We start from the raw sequence: 21,522 nt of genomic DNA, 5'->3' as shown, positions 1-21,522 counted from the left end.
TGAGACTGGTATCAGGATGGGACTGAAGCGATTACTTAGATTGCTCAGTGAGGAAGGTGAGTTTAGCTCCCTCAGTTTGGTGAGACTGGTAGCCTGCAGGCAGGAGTCAGGTACAATACAGAGGAGGTAGTGGCAAGACAGAGAGTGCTATTCCAGACTTTCTCTCCCATGAAAGAGGTGAGTGGCAGAGCTCAGGTTCAGAATGATTATGAGTTGGGGATATTCCCTAATCTGCATGCTATATTATGTAACTCTTATTTATTTATCCAGTGTCCTGGATAGACATATTTTTAAATAAATACAGATCAGGAGAATCCTTCAGGGGAGGCTGACCAAATGTGAAGCAAGGAGAGTATGGATACAGTGCAAGGGAATTCATACAGACACTGAATAAGGTCAGTTTTGTGCCAGAAAGAAGTAATGGTGTGTCAGAAAGAAGTAATGGACCACTGTATGGAAGGAAAGAAAAACAAAGTAGGTTTGAGGAAGTGAAGTAGGGTTGTAACTGAAATAGAAGTGATGGATGATGAGCAAGGGAGAGAAATAAAGCTTGTTGACAAGAAAGAGGAGCCAATGGAGGACATCATTGTGATTCTTGGACTTTCTTCAGAGATGGTGACTCAGGCCAAAAGTGAAGAAAATTCATGGGGAAAAACTGGAGTTGTTCACTGGGGTGTGCTGTGTAGATGAAGCAGTAGAGGTTTTACCCATAACATACTTGTCCTATGCACTGTCATGCAACCTATGACAAATCCCATGCCATTTAGCCAGGCTTCTATTGGTATCAGAGCTAGAAAATTCAAAGCTAGTTTGTGTATATAGAGCCCATTACGGTCACAATTTTGGTCTCTATTGTGGACATGCCTTAAGTCACATAAGCACTTTTGGATTTTTCTTTGCAAGGCATTATATTCCTACTAACATCAATGGTAAAACTTGCATTAACTGTATTAAGTGCCCTCATTTGCTCTCTTATTGCACAGCAAAATAAAGTTCATATAAAATATTTAAAATCTTTCCTTAAAATATTTCAGAATGAGCTTTTCTTGCAAGAATTAGGTTAAAAATAAAAGTATATTGTCTGTAGGAAAGTAAGAATTTCCATAGAGTTCAGTTTTTTTAATATAAACATTCAATTATTTCATTTTTCCTAAAATGTATTTCTCTTTTCTTTATAAAACTAGGTCTGTTGCTTGGTGTCGCTGTTGTAAAATATATCGTACTACTACCCATACAAACTTGTGATTTGACTTTATTTTCACTCTGGGTATGATCCCTGTATATGTTGTATATAACATGTCCTTGAGTACTGAGGAATGAAAAATAGTGAATATAAATAAAAGGCATCTGTGAGACATACCTTATTTTCTTTTTCAGTGTCTGCATTAATAAAACATTTTTAAATAAATGTATTTAGCAGAATCAGCATATTGCTTTATTCCTTTGAGTGCTTGTCTTATTCACTTAAAGTGTTTTAATTTTAATATTGAGAGTTCTGGAAGCTAACACACACATGCATATATATGTGCTTTTGTACAGGTAACAAGTTCTGGGTCTTCAAGGACACCACTCTCCAGCCAGGGTATCCTCAAGATTTGATAACACTCGGAATCGGAATTCCTCCCCATGGTTTTGATTCAGCAATTTGGTGGGAGGATGTTGGGAAAACCTACTTCTTCAAAGGAGATAGGTTGGTATTGGAGTCCTGGAAGAAAGTAATTTGATTGATTAATGTCAACAGGAGTACATGAAGTATTTGGTTATCTTTCATAAAAGATACAATCTGATCCATTTACAATATTAAATATGAATTGTGGAGAAAATTCATCTGAGTGTCAAGTGCCCTCATAATGCCTATGCATCATTCAAAGCCTATACTATTTTTACATGTTGCCTTTTCAGTCCAAAAGGTGTTTTTAAGGATTAGCAAGTAATTCAGAGTTTCAACAAATTTGAACAAATATTCAAAGTAGTACAGTTATCATGGAGCTTAATTTTATTCAAGTAATCTTTGGTCTTCTTCCATTTTCCTTTCTACCTTCATGGTTAAGGTAGCACATAAACAGGAAAAGACCAATCCAAAGCCTATGTACATAACTGGAAACAGTTGCTGTGCAGCTTTTAAGAAATGAATTGGAAAGGGTAAGCAGAAGTTAAGACTGGAAATCAGCAAACTATTTGAGCAGTTTAAAATCAGACTGTTTGAATTACTGTTAAATAATTATGTATTTATTACAATTTATTTTTGCTGCTACTCCTGCTGCTGCTACTGCTGGTATTACTGCCGCTGCTATTGCCGCTGCTTTGGTGACCTAGCAACCTTTGAGTTGAAAGCATCATCATCATCATTAGTAGTAGTAGTAGCAGTAGTATTCCAGTACCATTAAGCATTAAAAGTAATGTTGGATATTTAGGAAACTAGTTTGAATATACATCATCATACTGTATGTTAATCACACTACTGTTAACCAAACTGTCAATTGTTTTTATGTCAGTATTGTAACAATACATTATAGAGTGCCAGAATCAATATTAAGATGTTCTTCACATTTCTGTGCTCATGGGAAAGCAAGCAAATAACTGACTGACATTTCTTGGTGTTTGAAACCTGTGCTTCTACAAACATATTTCAAACAATCAGCTTTCACTGGGCGCATCTGCACGAGATACTACGTTCACCATAACAATGCTCTACGGCGATGTAGCATCAGCTAGCACAAACTGTGGCACTGTAGCTATGTTGCTGTAGCAACACACTCCCTTGCTATAGCGCATCGCTATGGTGACGTAGTGGCTAAAAATAACCATGCACCGCCGGCACCACACAGTAACAACAGTGCCATAGAGGCATGTGTAGTCACACCCACTGTGAACAAAACCAGTCTTATAATTTGTGTTCTATATTTGACAAGATTTTATATTTGTTTTCAGTTAACAGTTTTCCAGCTATATGTCCTTTAGGCTTTACTCAAGAGAGGAATGAAATAATATATTTCCATGTATAGGTAGCTACATGAAATCAAGGCCTTCCTAAAATACTATTAGCAATAGCAGAAAACTGAGAGAGCTATCAAAGGCAACTTCTTTTGATGGAGCAGTGGTTACTTAGAGCTATAACAAGCATAATAAGGCTCAGCAGGACATAAATGCAATGCAGTATGTAAGGAGAAGATCGAAGAACATGAGTCTAGCAGAGATAATTGAGCTATTGCAGGATATTGACCACTAGTGGGAATAAACCCACATCCTACTAAGCTTCTCAGTATGTATTGTTTATATCACAATTTTTTCCTCAACATAATGCTGGAGTTGAATTCTCCTGCTGCTTTTAATGGTATGTATAAGTCTCTTATATTTTTTTTAACTAGCTACAACCCAGTGTTTCATCTTTTGTGGTATAAAGTAGAAATGAAAGAATCAAGAGGTTGTGGCAATGTCAAAATAGAAAGGGGTATTTCTTCACATATGTATCTACCACAAAGAGCTTTAGGTTTATTTTCTTTTTCCTTAGCAATAATCTGTAGTGAAAGAGCCCCATGTTAGAACCTAGGCTTCATGTTAAAAGGTCTAAAACAATACGATAACTATACGGAGTTACTTTAAACATGTCAAAACCTAAAGACTTGTCATCACCTTATCCTAAACTATTGTATTCTGTAGCAGAATGACTATTCTATTTTCACAATGCCAATATCAGCTGCAAAATCTAAAACATTATTTTTAAAGCAAAATATTGATAGATTACATGAATTAAAAACAGTTTCAATTTATATGTGGGAGAAAGGAACTATTACTAATGTACATCTTTTAAGTGAGGTGAGATGACAAAATAACTAGTGTCTTGCTACAGCTCAGTGCATGGTTTCAAACCTTGCTTCACCCTCACTCTTAACTCAGCTGTAAATAGGTATCTGCTCTTTCAACAGGGGAGTCATAGGCAGCTGGACATGAAACCTAGTTGTCTTTGCTTCCTTTTTTTCTATTGACATGAAAGCTATATGCCTAAACCACGTTAGTGTGTATGATTGGTCTTCTAGGCTCAGATGGACCTTGATTGACTTTTAAAGTGAGACATGGGAAGAAGAGTTCCTAAATAACTGTATATTGTTGGGGCTAGTTTACCACTTTATGGTGCTACAAATTGGCTGAATGAATGGCGCTGTTATTGTTTTTGGCACAATTAACAAGGTAATTGGACCATAAATGCAATGTATGCCAGGAGCCATGAGATATCTACTTTGTTCTGTGATGTCAGTACAGCTCTAGATAACGTTTAAGAGGAGCCAGTTTGCCTGTTGCAATTTGGCATACTTGAGCTTTCTTTCAGCTTTCAGAGGTTCCCACTTTTTAAATATATTCTTACTTTTAATCCCAGGCATAATTTCAGGGCTGCTAGCTTACTAGTTAGATGTTTCTAAACTGTTCTTTTTAATCAGAACACTCATTTTGAAAGGTTTAGTAGGACCACCTGCCCCAGTCCTTCAAGCAGGGAGAAAAGGATGGAAACCATTGAGAGAGAATATTAATAAAGGAAGGAGTTACAGCAGTATGCAGAGATGGGAGGAGGAAAAAGAGAGAGAAAACAGTAATGAGTGGAGGGGGAAAAAGTAAAAAAGAAAAAGATAAAAGGTAAGGGAACATATAATGAGGGAAAAGTTAAAGCAGCCATGAAATGTAGGAGGAGGGAAGATGAGTAGAATACACAAAAGGCATTTAAATGTTAAACTAGAAACAGAGACAGAGGAAAGAACGGGAGGGAAAAACAGAAGAGACAAAAAGTGGAGAAAAAATGGCAACTGAAAAACCAAGAGATGCAAAAGTAAAATGGGGGAGGAAAAATGGCTTCGTACAACTAATATTTTACAGACACATTTATTATTTCTATATGATGTTTCTGTTTTATAGCGTAATTCTCTAAAAAATGTGCAAAAACTATTAATCAAAGGGGTAGAATAATGTTGCTGATGGAACTTAGACTGCTTCTTCGTGAATATGTTACTAGATTAAGGGATCAGAGATGTTTTATTCCATACACCAGAGCCAGAAAATCACTTGTCTAATATTAACTATTAATTGGTTTTAAATTTGCCACCTTTTAAATCTATTGAAAGTTTCGGACTGGAGAAAGTGTGTTGCTGTTAGAGAATGAAAGAGCTCAATCCACTTAGATTATCCGAAAGACAATCAAGAAGTGACTTCATTAAGATTCATAAGTATTCTGCACCAGGAAAGGATATCAAGCCTCTAGACTAGCAGAAAAAGGCATAACAGGAACAAACAGCTAGAAGCAAAAGCCAGACAAATTCAAATAAGGAAGCACACATTTTTAGCAGTGAACAAATTACTGAGGGAAGTGGTAGATTTTTCTTCTGAAATGGAAACTGTGGGATCATCTACACATGTATTTGATCTGGGATCAGTTTACTGACAAGTAAACTATTCACGAGTGAATGCTTCCGGGGAGGCAGCTGCACATGCAGGGAAGTGGGACCACATTTGCTGCTAATGGCAACAAATTGCTCTTGCTTTCTGGGGCCCTGCAATGGGCCCCTACTGTCACCAAGGGGAGTTCTAGGCTCCTCCTGGATAGTAGGCCAGGGGCTGGCAAGGAGCACCAGACCAGGACACATCTGTCTCCTGGCCAGGGCTGGGACATTACACCCTGCCCCCAGGGGCTGCCTTTTGCCAGGGTGGGGACAATGTCCCCCTGCCCTGGCAGCAGGGAGCTCCTGACCCTGGCTCCCCAATCAGGAAATCAGGGAGCCTGTTCCCTGCCCAGCTCCATGAGTGTGGAGCTGGGCAGGGAACAGGCTGGGGAGCTTATTCCCCACTCAGCTCTGAGAGTGCAGAGCTGAGCAGGGAACAAGCTCCCAGCCTGTTCCATGCCCAGCTCTGCTCATGAAGCTGGGCAGGGAATAGGCTCCTGGCCCTCACCAGCAGGGAGCCTCCAGCTTCGCACCATGGTGCTGGCGCTGGGAGACCCTTATCTCCCAACGCCAGCTCTGCAATCACAGAGGATCTCCCAGCTCCTGCTTCCTGATCACGATTTTGGAGCAGGGTGCTTGAAGCTCCCTGCGCCAGGCATCTAGACGAGCACTACTGCGCTGTTACTAATAAAAACTAAATTTGTTAATTGCATTTGCAAGTACCAAACTTGTGATTAGTGAAGTTTACTGTGTATTAAGCATGTGCATATGTAGATGCATGTGCCTACTGTGCAGGAAACTACTACGCAGTTAAATGTCTTGTGTAGATGTACCCTGTGTGTTTTAGATGTGCACAAATCCTTATCGAAAACAGGGAGAAGTTGAGGCAGAGTGACACCTTAGAAACTAACTGGTTCAGAGATGATGATCTTTCATAGACAACAACCTACTTTGTCAGATTCAATTTAATATATATGAAATGAATAGGGTTTTCTAGAAGTTATATGGGAATCCTGTAGAGTTTTCTTTTAATCATTCCTCATAATACCACAAGGAATATTATTATGTTAAACTTTATAGGTTTGTTCAAAAACAAGTAGAAATGTTATTATTCTCTATTACAGTCTATGGAAGTTTGCATAAAAGAATTGGATTTATAAATAATAAAGCTACAAACATATAAATACTGTATTGTGTGGAAGGTATACAGCAGAACGGAATTTTACTTTAATGACCATCATATACACAAAAGTGGCTTGATCCAAATGTTCACAGACAAAGATAATCATTCTTATAAGCAACAAATTACTCAAAAGAGTGGGGTTCAGACCTGAGGGCCTACAGCAAACTTAATTATGTCCTAACTCTTAATCAGAGTTATCACCAAGGATCTTGGTTTTCTCTGTTTAAAAATCACAAATTCTCTGATTAAAAACCCCAAAATCTGTGATTAAAATGAAACGCCACTGTATATATAGGTATCCATTGAACACAATGTTTTATTGATATATTTAAAATTTAAAATATGGTGTAAAACATTTGGAAGCCTACCACTGCCTCAATCAGTATAATAATATAAATTCCAAGTACTATAAATTTTAGTATTTGATTTTGGGGTTTTTTATCATGGAAAATCAGAGCTTCCCCTGCCCCTTTACTCACCAGGACACAGGTCCAGGCCTATCACTCCCAAGCCACTGCCCCCCAAGCCCTGCTGGTGCTCTTCACTCCCCACCCACAGCTCCCTCACCCCTGCTGGTGCCCCTCACTTTCCACCCACAGCCCCCCCCCACTTCAGCCAGCCTGGGCGGAGGGGGCCCCCAGCTGCCAGGGCTAGGGGCCAGGGACCCGGGTCCACAGCCCTCTGCCCCCTGCAGCAGCACCTGCGTCCTGGTTGCCCCACATGGGAGGCAGCAGCTGCTGTGGCAGAGTAGAGTGAAGCTCCTCCTCTGGCTTCTCCTCCCCTATGGGTGGCATAGCTGGGGCAAAGCCCATGGTGGTTGTGGTGGGTGCAGACTGCCCACTGCTGGCTCCCTGCCATGCTGCCCTCCCCTGGGCCTCTGTGGCCCAGTGGGTGGGACCCAGTGCAGCAGGGCAGAGCAGAGCCAGGCAGGGAGGCTCATTGCTGCTGCTGGGGCCGCACGACCATGATGAGGCACCACCTGCCTGCCTGGCAGCAGCAAGGGGTACAACTCCATGCCATCACTCCTGCTGCTAGGTGGGCAGGGGGCACTTTGCCAGGGCAGTGTGGGGCTTGCACAGGGGCAAAGAGCTTCCCCACCTGGCCCCACTCTGCACTGGGCTGTGGAGGCCCCAGGGGGAAGGCAGCAGAGCAAGGAGCCTGAGCCTGCAGCAGGCAGCCTGGCCCCGCCCTGTGCACAAATCTGGGGGACACATGCCCCCTCTGTCCCCCTGGGTGCGCATGCAGTGGTGGGTAGCCAGTTCCTCCATCCCCCAGATGAGCCACTCATGGCTCTGTCCTGCTCCCCACCAGGGCCCAGTGGCCGCATATTGCAGCCACATATCGTGGCCCCAGGTCCCAAGCCCCATGCACCACCACGGCTGGGCATCAGCCGCAGCTCCAGCCCCAGCCCTGCCAACAGTCTCCGTCCCTCCCTCTGTATGGGGGCCTCAATCTCCCCTTCCCCACTACCAGACTTTCCTGCGGGATCTGCTCTCCAGGCTGCCTGGTGGCCACATGCATGTGTGAGCGTGCATGTGCACATGGTGCCCCCTGCCTCTCCTGCTCTGTCCAGCCTGTGCTTTTCTTGGTTAAAAGGGGAAATCAGTGTTTTTTTCTGTTTTTTCCATGGAAAACAGAAAACCCAGATCCCTGGTGAGCGCCAAATAACATAATGTTCTGTGCTTATATGTTAGAAGCCATTAAGCCATATTTTCATAATCAAATACAAATGTGTGCTATACTTTGTCTTGCTGCATGAGCACATAAGCTGAATATTAACTCTTCTTCTGTGTAAATTATATCAATTATTTATTGTTATTTCTCACAAGTTCAGGTTGCCTTGAACTTGTGTGCTGTTTATTTCTGAATTAAACATTTTTACAGTCAGTGAGATACATGAGGTATAAAGAATTGTGTATCATTTCATACATATTGTATGATAATATAATGAAAAATGATTGTAATGAATGTACACAGTGGGTAGAGTTAAGCTTGCTACTGGAGCCTTAACTTTGAATTCAGTGACTTCTTTGTAATTAAAATCTCATCTGAAACATTTATGTAGCTTTTTGCATATACTGTATCTTCTTGTTGCTATGCAGAAGCCCTAGGCATTAGAAATGCTCTGATTATAAATAAGGTATATGTTTATTCAGATGTTAAGCTAGAGAACTCTTTTATCTGCTGTATACTAATTTGAAACAGCTGTCTAGTCAGCTTGTAGATTAAACTGATATGATACTTAGTAACATTTCTAACCAGGAGAAGTCTAGTCACCCTGCTTTCAGTCATTAAATGCACCCCATTGTTAGAAAGAAAATTTGTACATCCACTATCATAATAAAATTTGTCCTTTTAATTTTTTTCTATAAATTAGGTACTGGAGGTACAGTGAAGAAGTGAGCTCCATGGACCCAGGTTATCCCAAACCGATCACAATCTGGAAAGGTATCCCAGAATCTCCTCAGGGAGCCTTTGTCCATAAAGAAAATGGTATGCAAGTACTTTCTTGTTTTAATCACATTCTGCTGTCGGTTTAGAGTTATAGAGGCAAAGGAGTTTTTTGCTACAGGTCTAGAGGCATGAGTTTAAGAGTCAACTTAACTCTATATGCTACCCTGTAAACTGAAGATTCAGTTAGCCAGTTAGATCTGAGGTAGCCACATGTGCTATTGACTACTGGAATTGTTATGCCTTAACTAAGCTAGCCTAATGGGTTACTAGGCCCAGGACAACTTTTAACCTTGACCTAATGTTTCTTAACATGCATAGGTATGATTGGCTAATTAAGCTGGTGGATTGACTGAAGACTTTTTTTTTACCCAGAGAAAATGTTTCATACTGTGGAACTCCTCTCTGAAACTCTGTTATACGGTTGTTTGATTGTTCTGTTTGCAATTACAATGAAAGGAAGAGAAAGAGTTTTAATCTTCATATAACACATTTTAATTTGTGGTTGGGCATCTCGTTCATTTTGCTGCTTATTTTTGTTCTCTTCTTGATGTGAGTGTTTCATAAAACAGGCAGTGTTGTTAGTCACTGATGCAGTTCATCCAACATAAAAGCTATTACTTTCATTTTGGAGTACTCTGGAGCAGAACCATGCTCTTCTATTATAAGACTGGAAGTATCTCATACTATATAATGCATAGGTACAGTGCACAGGGACCATGCATCTCAGCATGCAGTGCTATTACCTGGGCCAAGATGGCGCATCATATGGGGCAACCTAGCATCTCCAAAGGTTTCTCCTCCAACTGAATGAGAGCAGCTGAAGTCAATTCCATTTTATGTAAATTAAGTGCTACCCTTGGTCTACTGGCAATTTGCCGGTGCAACCATAAATTGAACAAAGTTTAGATGCTTCTGATGTAAACAAAAGTATTGCTTACGCTCAGCGTTCATTTCTGGGGATAAGTTTCTGATTTAGTTGTTTATGATTGAAGGATCCCCCTCCCCCCCCCCAACCTACACATCTTTCTTGCTATCTTGTTTTCATTTCCCTTTAATAGGTAAATGTATAGCTTACTTTTCTAGTTTCGGTCATTTCTTCCTCAAACTTGTTTAACTAATTTGCTTTGGAAACACTTTTCTCCAAAATATGCTTAATCACTTCCTTGATTTGTCTCTGTTTCACCCACCAGCAAAAACCCTCCTCTGATTCTGGCTAGTGTGTTCTTTTAAAACAAAAGTAGGTTAAGTAAGATGCTGTTTTGCATATAAGTATCGCACATGAGCTGACCTTCTGTGTGTATACATACATGTATACACACACACATACATATATAAATTTGTTCATATACACACATATACACAGTGGGCACATCTACACAAAACGCTACATTACCATAGCGATGAGCTACAGCGACATAGCTCATTGCTACACTGACATAGCATCGGCAGGCACAAACCATGACGCCAATGCTTCATGGCTGTAGCGATGAGCTACCTTGCTTTAGTGGATTGCTATAGCAATGTAGCTGCTAAAAATAACGGCGCCGCTGGGATGGCACAGTAACAACTGTTACTGTGCCATCATTTACTTCCTAAAGCAAGTATTAAATGACAGCGCAGTAACAACTGCGCCATGAGGGGCACATGTAGACATGCCCTTTGGGTTTAATATTTTCTTCCCTTGACACGTTACCATTTAGTTGTCCTTCTTAACAGTACCTTACTCAATGGAACTAAAAATAGCAGTTGTTCCAAGCTAGAGTCAACTCATTATCATAACCCAGTATTGTACCCTGTAAATTATACACATATTTCACATTAGCAGTGAAAGGTATCTCACTTTCACATTCAAACAGATGAATCTTCAATGCTGCAGAGACAAGTCACGCAAGGAAGAATTGCTTCCAATTAATCCATTTGATTTTAAAATGTATATTTTTATCCTTTACCCTTTTAGTTTCGTATTAAAAACAAGATGAGGTATGCCCATAGGCAGAAGATAGATGGGGCTAAACTCCAAAAAGTTGGTTGGAATCATGTTAAGAAAGGTCTTGGACATCTGGCAACTCCAGATACTTTCTTGGTATGAGCCCACCATTTAGAAAGCTTTATAAAGCTTAAGCAGGTAGAAGTATGACAAAAAACTGGAGGTTGGCATGATTGAGTAATTAATGCTGGAGACATGAGAACTGTAAATGCTGGATTTTTTTTTAGAGGTACATGTTTGTTTTTCTGTTAAATTCTAGTAATCACCTTGAAAAAAGCAATAATTTTGTCTCTCCTTGTAGAGTACTGGATTGTGTTAACTTGTAACTAAGTCATCTTCATCCTCTTTATAGGAATCTCTTTTCAAACTTTAAAAATCTCTAACAAATAGAGATCAGGATGACACCTAATCCACGGGATAGATTATCTTGAAGATGCCTTTTGTTAGATCTTCCACCTTCTTTGGAAGACTGTGGTACGGGTCACTGCTGAGACATGATTAGATAGACTTTGTCTGACGCAGAAATAGATTTGGTTAGGAAATAGTCTGCCCATCCTGCAAGAATTTTCAAGCTTTCAAAACAATGTTCCCAACCTGAATTGGGAAGAGAGAAACATTTTTTTAAATAAAAAATATGAAAAAATGTCAGATTTGGTTAATCAAAGTGTACCATTTTGATAATATTTATAAGTATTATTCCATTTAACATGTTTACCACACTTACATTTCTAATTGAAAAGTCATTTTGAACCCAAAATAGCCCTTTTTCTATCAATAATGTTGAAATGGGAGGTTTAAACAGTTGTTAATTTTAATTTTTTTTCAGTTTATTGAAATTGATCTTCTCTGGCAGTTAGTTTCTGTTTTAACAAATCTGCATTTTCTGAAGTAGAAAAATTTTGGTTGAAAAATTCCTAACCAGCTACATATAGTATATGTTCCTCTGATGTTGTCCCCTCTTCATTTGATAATGCAGTGAAATGCCCATAATCATCAGTATCCTTTCTATTCTCTAGAGTTGGATTTTTATTTACATACTGTGGTTTCTAAATAAGGCATTGTTATGTTGAGGAAATGAATGTGATTCCCTGCTAAAGATAATGACATTAAAAAACTGCAACTTCGCATTTGTTAATGAGCAAATCTATTGGCTTCTAAGTTTAAACTACAGATTCCTTTAAAGTATTTTAATGCATTGAAAACCTCAACTTTTGAACTAAATGTTGATGGCACAGTAATAATTATTGTGCTCTTTTATGCTCTTTTATGGTTTATTCTATTAGTGGGGAAGGCATTTCATGACCAAATAGCCTAACAGCAGTTTTGATATAGGTCACTACAGTTCTTTTTATCTAGTCAGTCATATACATTTCAAGCTAAAGATACAGATATGTAGACATAGACACTCACAAGGTTTTAAATATTAAAACTGCAAGGGACCAGATAAAATGTATAAAAATATCTACTCAACTGTCTGAAACATAATTAGAATTACATAAATAACTACTGCAAAAAGATGTTTTTAAAAAATCCTCACATTATAAAATGAATAACAGTGGTGGACTGAGAGTTCATACAAAAAGTTTTGAGCAGGAAAAATAATATTCTAAAAAATTCCTCTTCCATATGTCTACAAGAAGCCAGCTTTTGCTGTCCTATGTAATTATTACGAATTCAAACACGTAGGGCTCCTCTACCCATGCAGGTAAAGGCACACTGGGATCTAATGCATGATCCACACATTTGCATCTCCTGCTATGTCACACATGCATGGTAGGAGGTGTGATTGTGGGACTGTGCATTGCAACCCATTGTGCATTATTGCTGGGGTGGAGAGGGTGAAACCCATAGGGCTGGGAAATGGCAGCTGGTGCAATCTCCCTTTCTTAGGGGTTTCATTCACCCTCAAAGTTGGCAGATCATAGCAGCTGTGATTTCCCAGCCCTGAGAGTCCGAGTCACCTCAGTTACAGGGCTCGCAGCCCTGATTGGGCATGGTGCACCTCTGTGGCTGAGAGTCCCATCAGCTGATGGGCCTCCCACCCACTGGGGAGACTCTGATACATGTGCAAGTTATAGGTGCTTGGAGTTTTTTATGGCATGATAGGTACTTTGCATGTAGCTGGTTTCAAGATAATTGTGCAGTACCCTTAATGCGAAGAGGGGGCCTTAATTGTTATTAATCTGACTTCCCAGAAAGCATTTTCAAAATGAAAAATTCTGTCCAATCCATCTTATTTTTCCCAGTGACCTTTAGCACTGTAGGAAATAACTTGAGACCTATAAAGTAAAGATAAGGGCATTTCCTGCTGTTTGCATTCAGTTCACAAACAGTAGGAAGATGTTCTTCCTTCTTGAAGGTTTATTTCATGCCAGATCAATACCATTTTTTTAAATGGGATAATAAAATGCTGAAGGTTTTTGGCAGGAAGTCAGCTTTTCTTCATTTAAGCATGTTTCATAATTATATTGGATTGCATCTGAATGATCAAATACCAGCTCCCCACAGAAAATTTGAGGCTAGGTACACCTGTTTTCTCTGGACAACACTGTTGTTAGTTCACATAGTGAACATAGTGCTTCTTGTTTCTGAAGTACATCAGTAAACTGAAATGGAATTGAAGGTGGTCAGTTCTCATTTCAAACTAGATTGGCACATTGTTGAAATTTGTTTGAATGGACCTTCTATAAAGAGAAGGACTGGAACTTCTTAAAGTGTTGGGACTCAGCCCTGGTATAACCTTGATTAAATGTTCAATTAGTAGGAAACATTTGTTCCTGCAGTTGTTCAAAATGGTTTCTCTGGGATTCCTTCCTCAGTATGTAAACAGATAAAAGACTTGATCCCAGCTTAATCAAATAAGAACCGTGAAATCTAAGAATTTTTCCAAAAATGAATGAGGTTCTTCCTTGAACACTAATCTGAACAAGAGGTTTCTTGGGAGCCATATACCTATTGCCAAGAACAAAAAGCTCCCGATTCTAAAATATAGTTCACTAATCCATGTAACTTTATTTTCTAGATTCTGAGGCTATAAAATAATTCAGTGGCATTTGTTTGTACTAAACGGCTTAACTTCAGCCTTTGTAAGTTATTGATATGACCCTGAATAATTGCACTTTTGTTTCCCAGGCTTCACATATTTCTACAAAGGAAAGGAGTACTGGAAATTCAATAACCAGATGCTCAGGGTGGAACCTGGATATCCCAGATCCATCCTCAAGGATTTTATGGGTTGTGATGGCCCAACAGACCGAGACAGAGACCGATACAGCCCTCAAGATGACGTTGATATTGTCATCAAACTGGACAACACAGCCAGCACTGTGAAAGCCATAGCCATTGTCATTCCCTGCATCCTGGCCTTGTGCCTCCTTGTCTTGGTTTACACTGTGTTCCAGTTCAAGAGGAAAGGAACACCCCGCCACATACTGTACTGCAAACGCTCTATGCAAGAGTGGGTGTGATATAGGGTTTTCTCTTTCTCCCAGGAGTTTGTGGTAACTTGAGGTTCAACACAAGAGCTGTTAAGCAGTTTCCTAGCTAGGAGTGGGCATCTGTCAGCCTGAATCAAGGCTGATCTTTAAAACCCAGGGGGTTGCCTGTCCTGCACATGAGTGGGGATTCACTCAACTAGGAAGCTTCCATGATACACAGTATCTGCCGTTTCTTCAGTCCTTTGTCTTTCTTTGTCATTCGATTCTAGGCCTTTCCTCTGCACGCTCAATACCCGATAAACTATCAGGATTAACTAACGAAGAGGAAAAAAAAAAAGAAAAGAAAAGAAAATTCTCTAATGTTTCTACTGTTTTCCCCACACAGCCTGTTCCCCTTTGAAAAGATTTTTGCTGAAAGTAATTTTTTTTTTAAATATAACAACACAACAACCCATAATTGAACTTTCAGGAAAGTGTGAAGATCCAAAACAGCTTTGTCTCCAAAGAGGATTGCTTTCTGTCTGCTAGGGATATAGTCCTACACTCCTACACACAATTTTTGTCAAGTGGGAGACCTGGATGACACGCAGGACTTCAGACTGTTTGGACAGCCATTTTCCAACAAACAAGGGGCCAAAATATCTGCAATATAGTAACAGCCTTAATGATACATTTTGTGTTTTATACAGCTGTTCTGAGCTATGTCCTCAATGTTTTAACACATTTATATTCATTACAATCTTCAAACAGAACCTTTTTATTGATTTGTTTTGTTTTGTTTGTTGGTTTTCCTACATCATTTTTTCCCGAGCTATACCAGGCCAACTGCCCAGGCCTTTCACAGGTCTGTCAGAAACGCTCATTCCAAAGCATAGCAAAAAGCAGTATGTCTCTGAAGTGGATTGCAATGAACAAAAGTGAGAGTCATGTTTTAGAGAAAAATTGACACTGGTATTACATAGGTGTAACCCTTTGAGAACTATTGGATCAGTTTTCAGAGTCCGATGGATGCTAACCTGGGTTGCCATGAAATTACAGGACTGGGCAGATGTGGTATTTGGAAATACAGGTTAAAATACATTCAGGTTTTTAAAGCAGATTTCCTGTGACTGCAAGTAAAGGTTTTTAGTTACTTGCATTATTGGTAAACAAAATAAAATATTTATAGCAAATAAATAAGAATTAAACTATATTTGCCAGCTACTTTCTGGTTAAATAAACCAAACTTATTTTAATAATGTCTAGCACTTAGACAGGATTTTTGAACCAGCTACAGTTTTATAGCTTACACATATTGAAATTCTGTTTTAAACTATGTTGCATGATAATTCAATTTGTCTTGGTACATGAATACACAAAGGTAGAGTTACAGTAACAAAAGAGAGCTAAAAATGATGACTCTGATGTTGCATGAGTATCCTCTGGTGCATTACGTATTGCATGTTCACCATAGTTCTCAAAGGGTTAGTCAAATCTTTGGCATTTAGCCGTACATTAAATCACTGACAGAGCCAAGGGACCACCAAAGCATTTTGTCATCTTGTGTAATTTGTGCTAACAGCAGTATTGTCATTTTCATGTGACCTGCAGAGCAGGTTTGTATCAATATTTTTTTCCTAGAGAAAAGTCACCAACTGACAGACCTCTTTATTGAATTTAAGAGCTGCTTCTTGCAGTGATAGGCTTTACAGTCACTGGGCTGTGAACTTATTAAAGATGGTCAGAATGAATGCACCCCATGAGTCAGACACCTGGCTTTTTATGAAAGCCAGGATTTGAGGGGAGTAGCTTTTGAAACAATGAACAGCTTGCCTTGAACTTGATTATTGATCTGTTGACTGTCATTACCATGTTAAACATTGTCTTCTGTGAACAGTTTCACTGTCTGAATTTCCTTAAAGTGTACCATCCTATGTCTTTGCTCTTTGACCTTTAACTTGCTAACTGGCACAAACTGAAGGGAATCTGGTGTTACAAATCAGTTTTGATTGTTTTTTTCTTTTTCAAAGGCCTGATATTCATTATCCAAGGTTATAGAAAGCATTGAACTGTTTTCTTAGAAAAGGAAGTGACAGCAACAAAATATTTATGGTAGATCTGTAGATGGATATTTTGCTATGTATACATGCACACTCTAAAAATGAACTACAGTAGAAGTGAATTTTTATTAGCTTGAATACAATTTTCAGTATAAAATGAGTCATTTCTACAAATTAGTTATTAATGACAAACATATAGGAAAAATACTAAAATACTTGAAACAGTCAGCACTGACTTTTACATAAAACAAATTTTTTATACTAGAGTCAACCAATTTCTTACTGATTTCCTAATCTACATTACTAGATCATTTTTTAGAGAGTGTAGGTATATATACATATATATATATATATATATTATTATTTTGGTAATGGATAGCTTGACTGCCTTGAATTTATATTTATATTGAGCATAGCATGAAAAAATAGTATGCCTTTTTGTTCAATTACATGATTTGATTTTGATTTGAGGACTTATTTTAAGATCATGTGTGGCATGCTATAAAGCATTGCAAACTGTTATTTCTTAGAACATAAACAGATTTATGTACGTACAGCTAAAAAAATGAACAGTTAGAAAAGAGGTATAGTTTTACAGTTAATATGCAATGCAGGTGGCATTATGGAGATGTTTTGTAGAGGTACTGTATACTGTATGTTAGAAGTGCACCAGTATCAGCCCATAGCATTGCTGCCATAAATCCATTTCAGTTGTTGCTGAAAATTTAGAGTTTAGTCATAGTTACAGAGCATAGGATAATATTTACTGCACATCAGCTCATTCAGTAAATTCAAAAGACTATGCCTGTCTGTCATATATTTTTAATCCACTGAGTGACTTCTGTTGTCAGCAAACAGCTATAAATTTATGTTCTGCTACAGACAGAACAAAATAATTCATACTTTTCCTGATTTTACCCCTTGGATAGTTGGTGGAAAACACTGACAAAAGTATTTAATCTGCATTTGATTTTCCTCTGCAATAGAAAAACTAAACAATGTGATATTATCTTTAAAACAGAACACCATTTTATCTGTTTTCTGACTCACCTGGAGATTTCACTTCATTTTCAAAGTCTCTCTCATGGCAGCTTTGACTTTTTGTGCAACTATTTCCCTAAGGATAAGGAAATGCTGAGCATGTTGACTTGTGCATTGATAGGGTAACAAAAATGTTTGTATTTGGAGAATTTAACTTACAGTAATTATGCAGAAAGGTAAGTGTGATAATCTAGTGCTTGGTACAACATAGATAAATGAATGCATAATAACTTGATTCTTCAATCTATTTTCTTTTACTTAAAAGTGCATATATATAATTATATACAGAGAGAGGGATAATAAGAGCATTGTACTGGCATGTTTATGCCATACAGGCTACGGTTGTGTCAGCATTTCTATGGTATACTTCTGTTTTCAATAGGTTATAACACGTGTCAGCATTTCTATGGTATACTTCTGTTTGGAATAGGTTATAACCCAGCCATTAAAATTTGCTTCAGGCTTAAAGATCTAGGAGTAATTTGTGTTTGGCCTAGTATCCAAAATATGTGTGTGTTTGTTTTAAATTATAGGTGTTCAGCACAAATACATTTTTTTACTGGGTTTAGTTTTGACCTTGTATAAGTCAAAAACAGTTTATAATTTAATAAAATGAAATTTGATAAACAGTCGGGACCCAGTAGGGTCTAGAATTATTAGCATCAAGGGGGGGAAAATAAAATACCTGCTTTGAGTTCTGAAATTCTGGTTACTGGTCATGTTCAGTAACATTTTTCATAATGTTTTTAATAGACATCTCCATATTAATATTGTTACAATCCATATTATGAATAACTGCAATATGAAAAATGGGTTTCGTCAATCTGCTACAGGCTATCAAACTGAATGTAGTGGGTTGCTTAAATCTAGAGTCCAATGTCTGTGTTATGCAGGAGGTCAGATGATCATAATGGTCCTTTCTGGCCTTCTAACCTATGAATTTATGAAAAAAGTTATTTACTATATGCAGAAATTAACTTTTACCAGAAAAAAAATTTAAGAAAATATGTATGCCTACGTTTACTTGATGGGCTGGAATGGAGATTCAAAAGGGCTCCAAAGGAGCCCTTTCAAATCTCCTGAATAAGTACAATACACATTTTATAACATCCTATGGACAATTTTTCTTTATTTACCTTTTTCAGAGAAGGGTTGGGGATCATGTTATAAATCTTAAAAAACAAAAGAAGAAAAGGTTTAGGTTATGAAACAAATGACAAGAGGTAGGAAACTTCAGAGTTAAGAGCCAGACTCCCTTTATCTCATAACCTGGTTTATGTTTTACTCTCCTCCCAGAATCCCTATTCCAATAAGAATAAACTATAAGATTTAACTTCAAATTCCTCAGCTTTTTGTTAGCTTATGTCACAGTTAGTTAAATGTAATTTTTGGTACTTAATTATATCAAATCAAATTCTGGCTTGTTGGTTGGAAAAAGTGCATAGAGCAGAAAAGTAGATCTGCCTAGAAGCAATGAAAGCATAACATTTTTATTTAGTTTTTTTTCACATTTGCATTCTTGATGGGCAAGGCTTGAAAAGACGCATAACAGACTCGGCAGTGCATGCTCCATACATTATGCATTCAACTGTCGCATGCATGGCAAAAGAAATTGAAACCATCACAGTAGGACCAGACTGAAGCACAATATCAGGGGGTCTCTCTGCTGCAGACCCATATCCCATGTAAATTCAGGCTTGACCTATCTGCTAGTTTGGCATTGGGTCCAGAAATGGACAATGCTATGTTGAGGCAGAACAACATCTAGCTGGGGTCATCTAAACCCAGCCCTCTTTCCTGCCTATGCATGGGGTCGGACTCGATGATCTATTGAGGTCCCTTCCGACCCTAACATCTATGACTCTATGAACTTCATTCACCCATTCAAGAAGACAAGAAAAGGAACCAACAACAGGACCAGTAGTTTTCTACGTGTATATGTGACCTTTTGGCTATACTACTTAGAGTCCCACAAACAAATGACTGCAGCACCATCAGCTACCTAAAAAGGCATCCTTAGAAAGGGCAGCATGGCCAGCTGTCTAACTGGAGGTCAAATTAGGATGTAAATCATATAGTTCCTAGGCATATACTAAGGAACTGATAGTCACAATTAGTGATACAGCAAAATCATTATTGACACACACTGTAACACTGAACATACTTTATTAGTTCACAGTATGCTGCTTGTAGTGGCATAATTGTGGCCGTTTAAGATGAGGCTGATTCCGTGGAATGCATGCATACACACACACAACACCTGTATAAAAGTAGCAACCATGGCATACTCAATGTAGATCAACAGAGCTTTTCTTATTATGCTCCAATTACTAAACATCATGATAACACATGATCATTTCTCATCTGTCTTTTTCATTCTTGTGTCCTGCCTAATAGTTGGCACAAAGGTTGAGCTGATATGGAGAGGCATTGGTATCAGTTGAAGTGTTGCACCCAATAACCAGTATTAACAGTCATGATCAGAATGTCACCATCACTAGGTTCATGTAATAGCTGACCCCAGGGCATCTTCTACTGTCACACAATGTAGATACCGTATTTTGGAATGTTATATGATTCATATATGAATAGCTAAGAAAGCTCACTGATGATTTGAGTTCCAGATGCCTGAGGAACATTAGTATGTCACTATTGTAATTGCTGCCTTACCTTACCAGTGCCTAAGACCATTGTTCCAAAGTTAATCATAGAAACATGCTTAGGAAATACCTCTTTCTCCTAATATACGTAAGTTTTAGCATATCGGTTACCAATTCTCGTCAGTTTGTTAATATTTGTGAACACAAAGTGAATGCAAAATTATTAGATACAGCATCCCCTTGTATGGAACACACACTGATCATAGGCATGGTATTGAAAACCTTATGCACTACTGTAGTCTTGCAGTGTGTGATCAACGAAGTGCTACTGAATGATGAAACTGAACACACCAGTAATAGCTACTAAAACAAGTATAACTAGAGAGTACCACCTATACCGCCCTATTCATGCACTGCAGTGTGGAAAGGATACCACAGGAAAAACACACACGTGGTAACTCTTACATACTACTCTTTCTGCCTAGAAAGCTATGCAACATGGCTTCATAAGCTTGTGCATAATGGCAGCATCCACAGATCATTATTGGAATGAGCAATCCAGACTAACCATGGAGTTTTGATTAGTCAATAGTAATCCTGACCTTGTAAAACTACAGGATCTCATATTTAAAAATGGCTGTTCCATGGCATCAGCAACAGTGGCATGTGGCCACTCATCAGCATGTCTTTTTTTTCCTTTTCCTTAATGTTTAGGTGGGGTGCAAACCTGAATTTAGCATCTCTCATCAGTCAGTTCTTGCAGTTATAATGTACAATGAACAGTTGCTCCTATTTCATTAAATGATACTAATATATAAAATAATACTACTTATTCAGTGGCCTGTCCCCCAGTGTAATTCAATGGCCTGTCCCCCCAGTGCAATCTGCAGCAACATCCTTTCACATCCTTTCAAGTGGTCTAATAAATAAATGCCATTTTTGCTTTCCCTTTGTATCAATTTGGGGATGTGATCAGATATCCATGTAACAACTCTGTATGGTACACTCCAGAAAAAAATGAGGTATCACTGTCTGATAATACATCTCATCTCTCACCCATTAGGAACACCATACTTTCAAATCAGTCCCCTGCTAATAGAAGTTAAGCATTTACAAAAGATAGTGAGTCACATTGTACAGTCACATTTTTTTCTGATACTAAAATCTCATTGCACTCACATACTAAAGCGCTACATTCATGACATAGATAGTCACATATACTGTACTCCCATCAGTTATTAATCATGTATATACTGTAGTGACCCTTAATAGGTAGTTTGGCACCATCATGCCAAACTACCTATGCCCATGACAAACCAGTTTGTTATTCCTAATTTGAGATGAAGCATAGTGGT

General features: G+C 38.5%; 1 protein-coding gene across 2 annotated transcripts in view; it reads left to right on the top strand.

Annotated features, from left to right (window-relative positions):
* MMP16 (matrix metallopeptidase 16) overlaps positions 1 to 16,752 on the top strand; it is a 302,780-nt gene extending 286,028 nt beyond the window's left edge. For both annotated transcript variants that reach the window (XM_006020603.2, XM_025200241.1), the window contains 3 exons: positions 1,540 to 1,690; positions 8,987 to 9,102; positions 14,183 to 16,752. In XM_006020603.2, the coding sequence (XP_006020665.1) occupies positions 1,540 to 1,690; positions 8,987 to 9,102; positions 14,183 to 14,517 (602 nt within the window). In that variant the 3' untranslated portion in view covers positions 14,518 to 16,752. The remainder of the gene's footprint in view (positions 1 to 1,539; positions 1,691 to 8,986; positions 9,103 to 14,182) is intronic.
* Positions 16,753 to 21,522: the final 4,770 nt, after the last annotated feature.

Source organism: Alligator sinensis, unplaced genomic scaffold, assembly GCF_000455745.1.
Source record: "Alligator sinensis unplaced genomic scaffold, ASM45574v1 scaffold717_1, whole genome shotgun sequence".
NCBI classification, from domain to species: Eukaryota; Metazoa; Chordata; order Crocodylia; family Alligatoridae; genus Alligator; species Alligator sinensis.
Note: the sequence above shows the minus strand (reverse complement) of the source record. Positions and strands in the feature narration are given on the sequence as shown.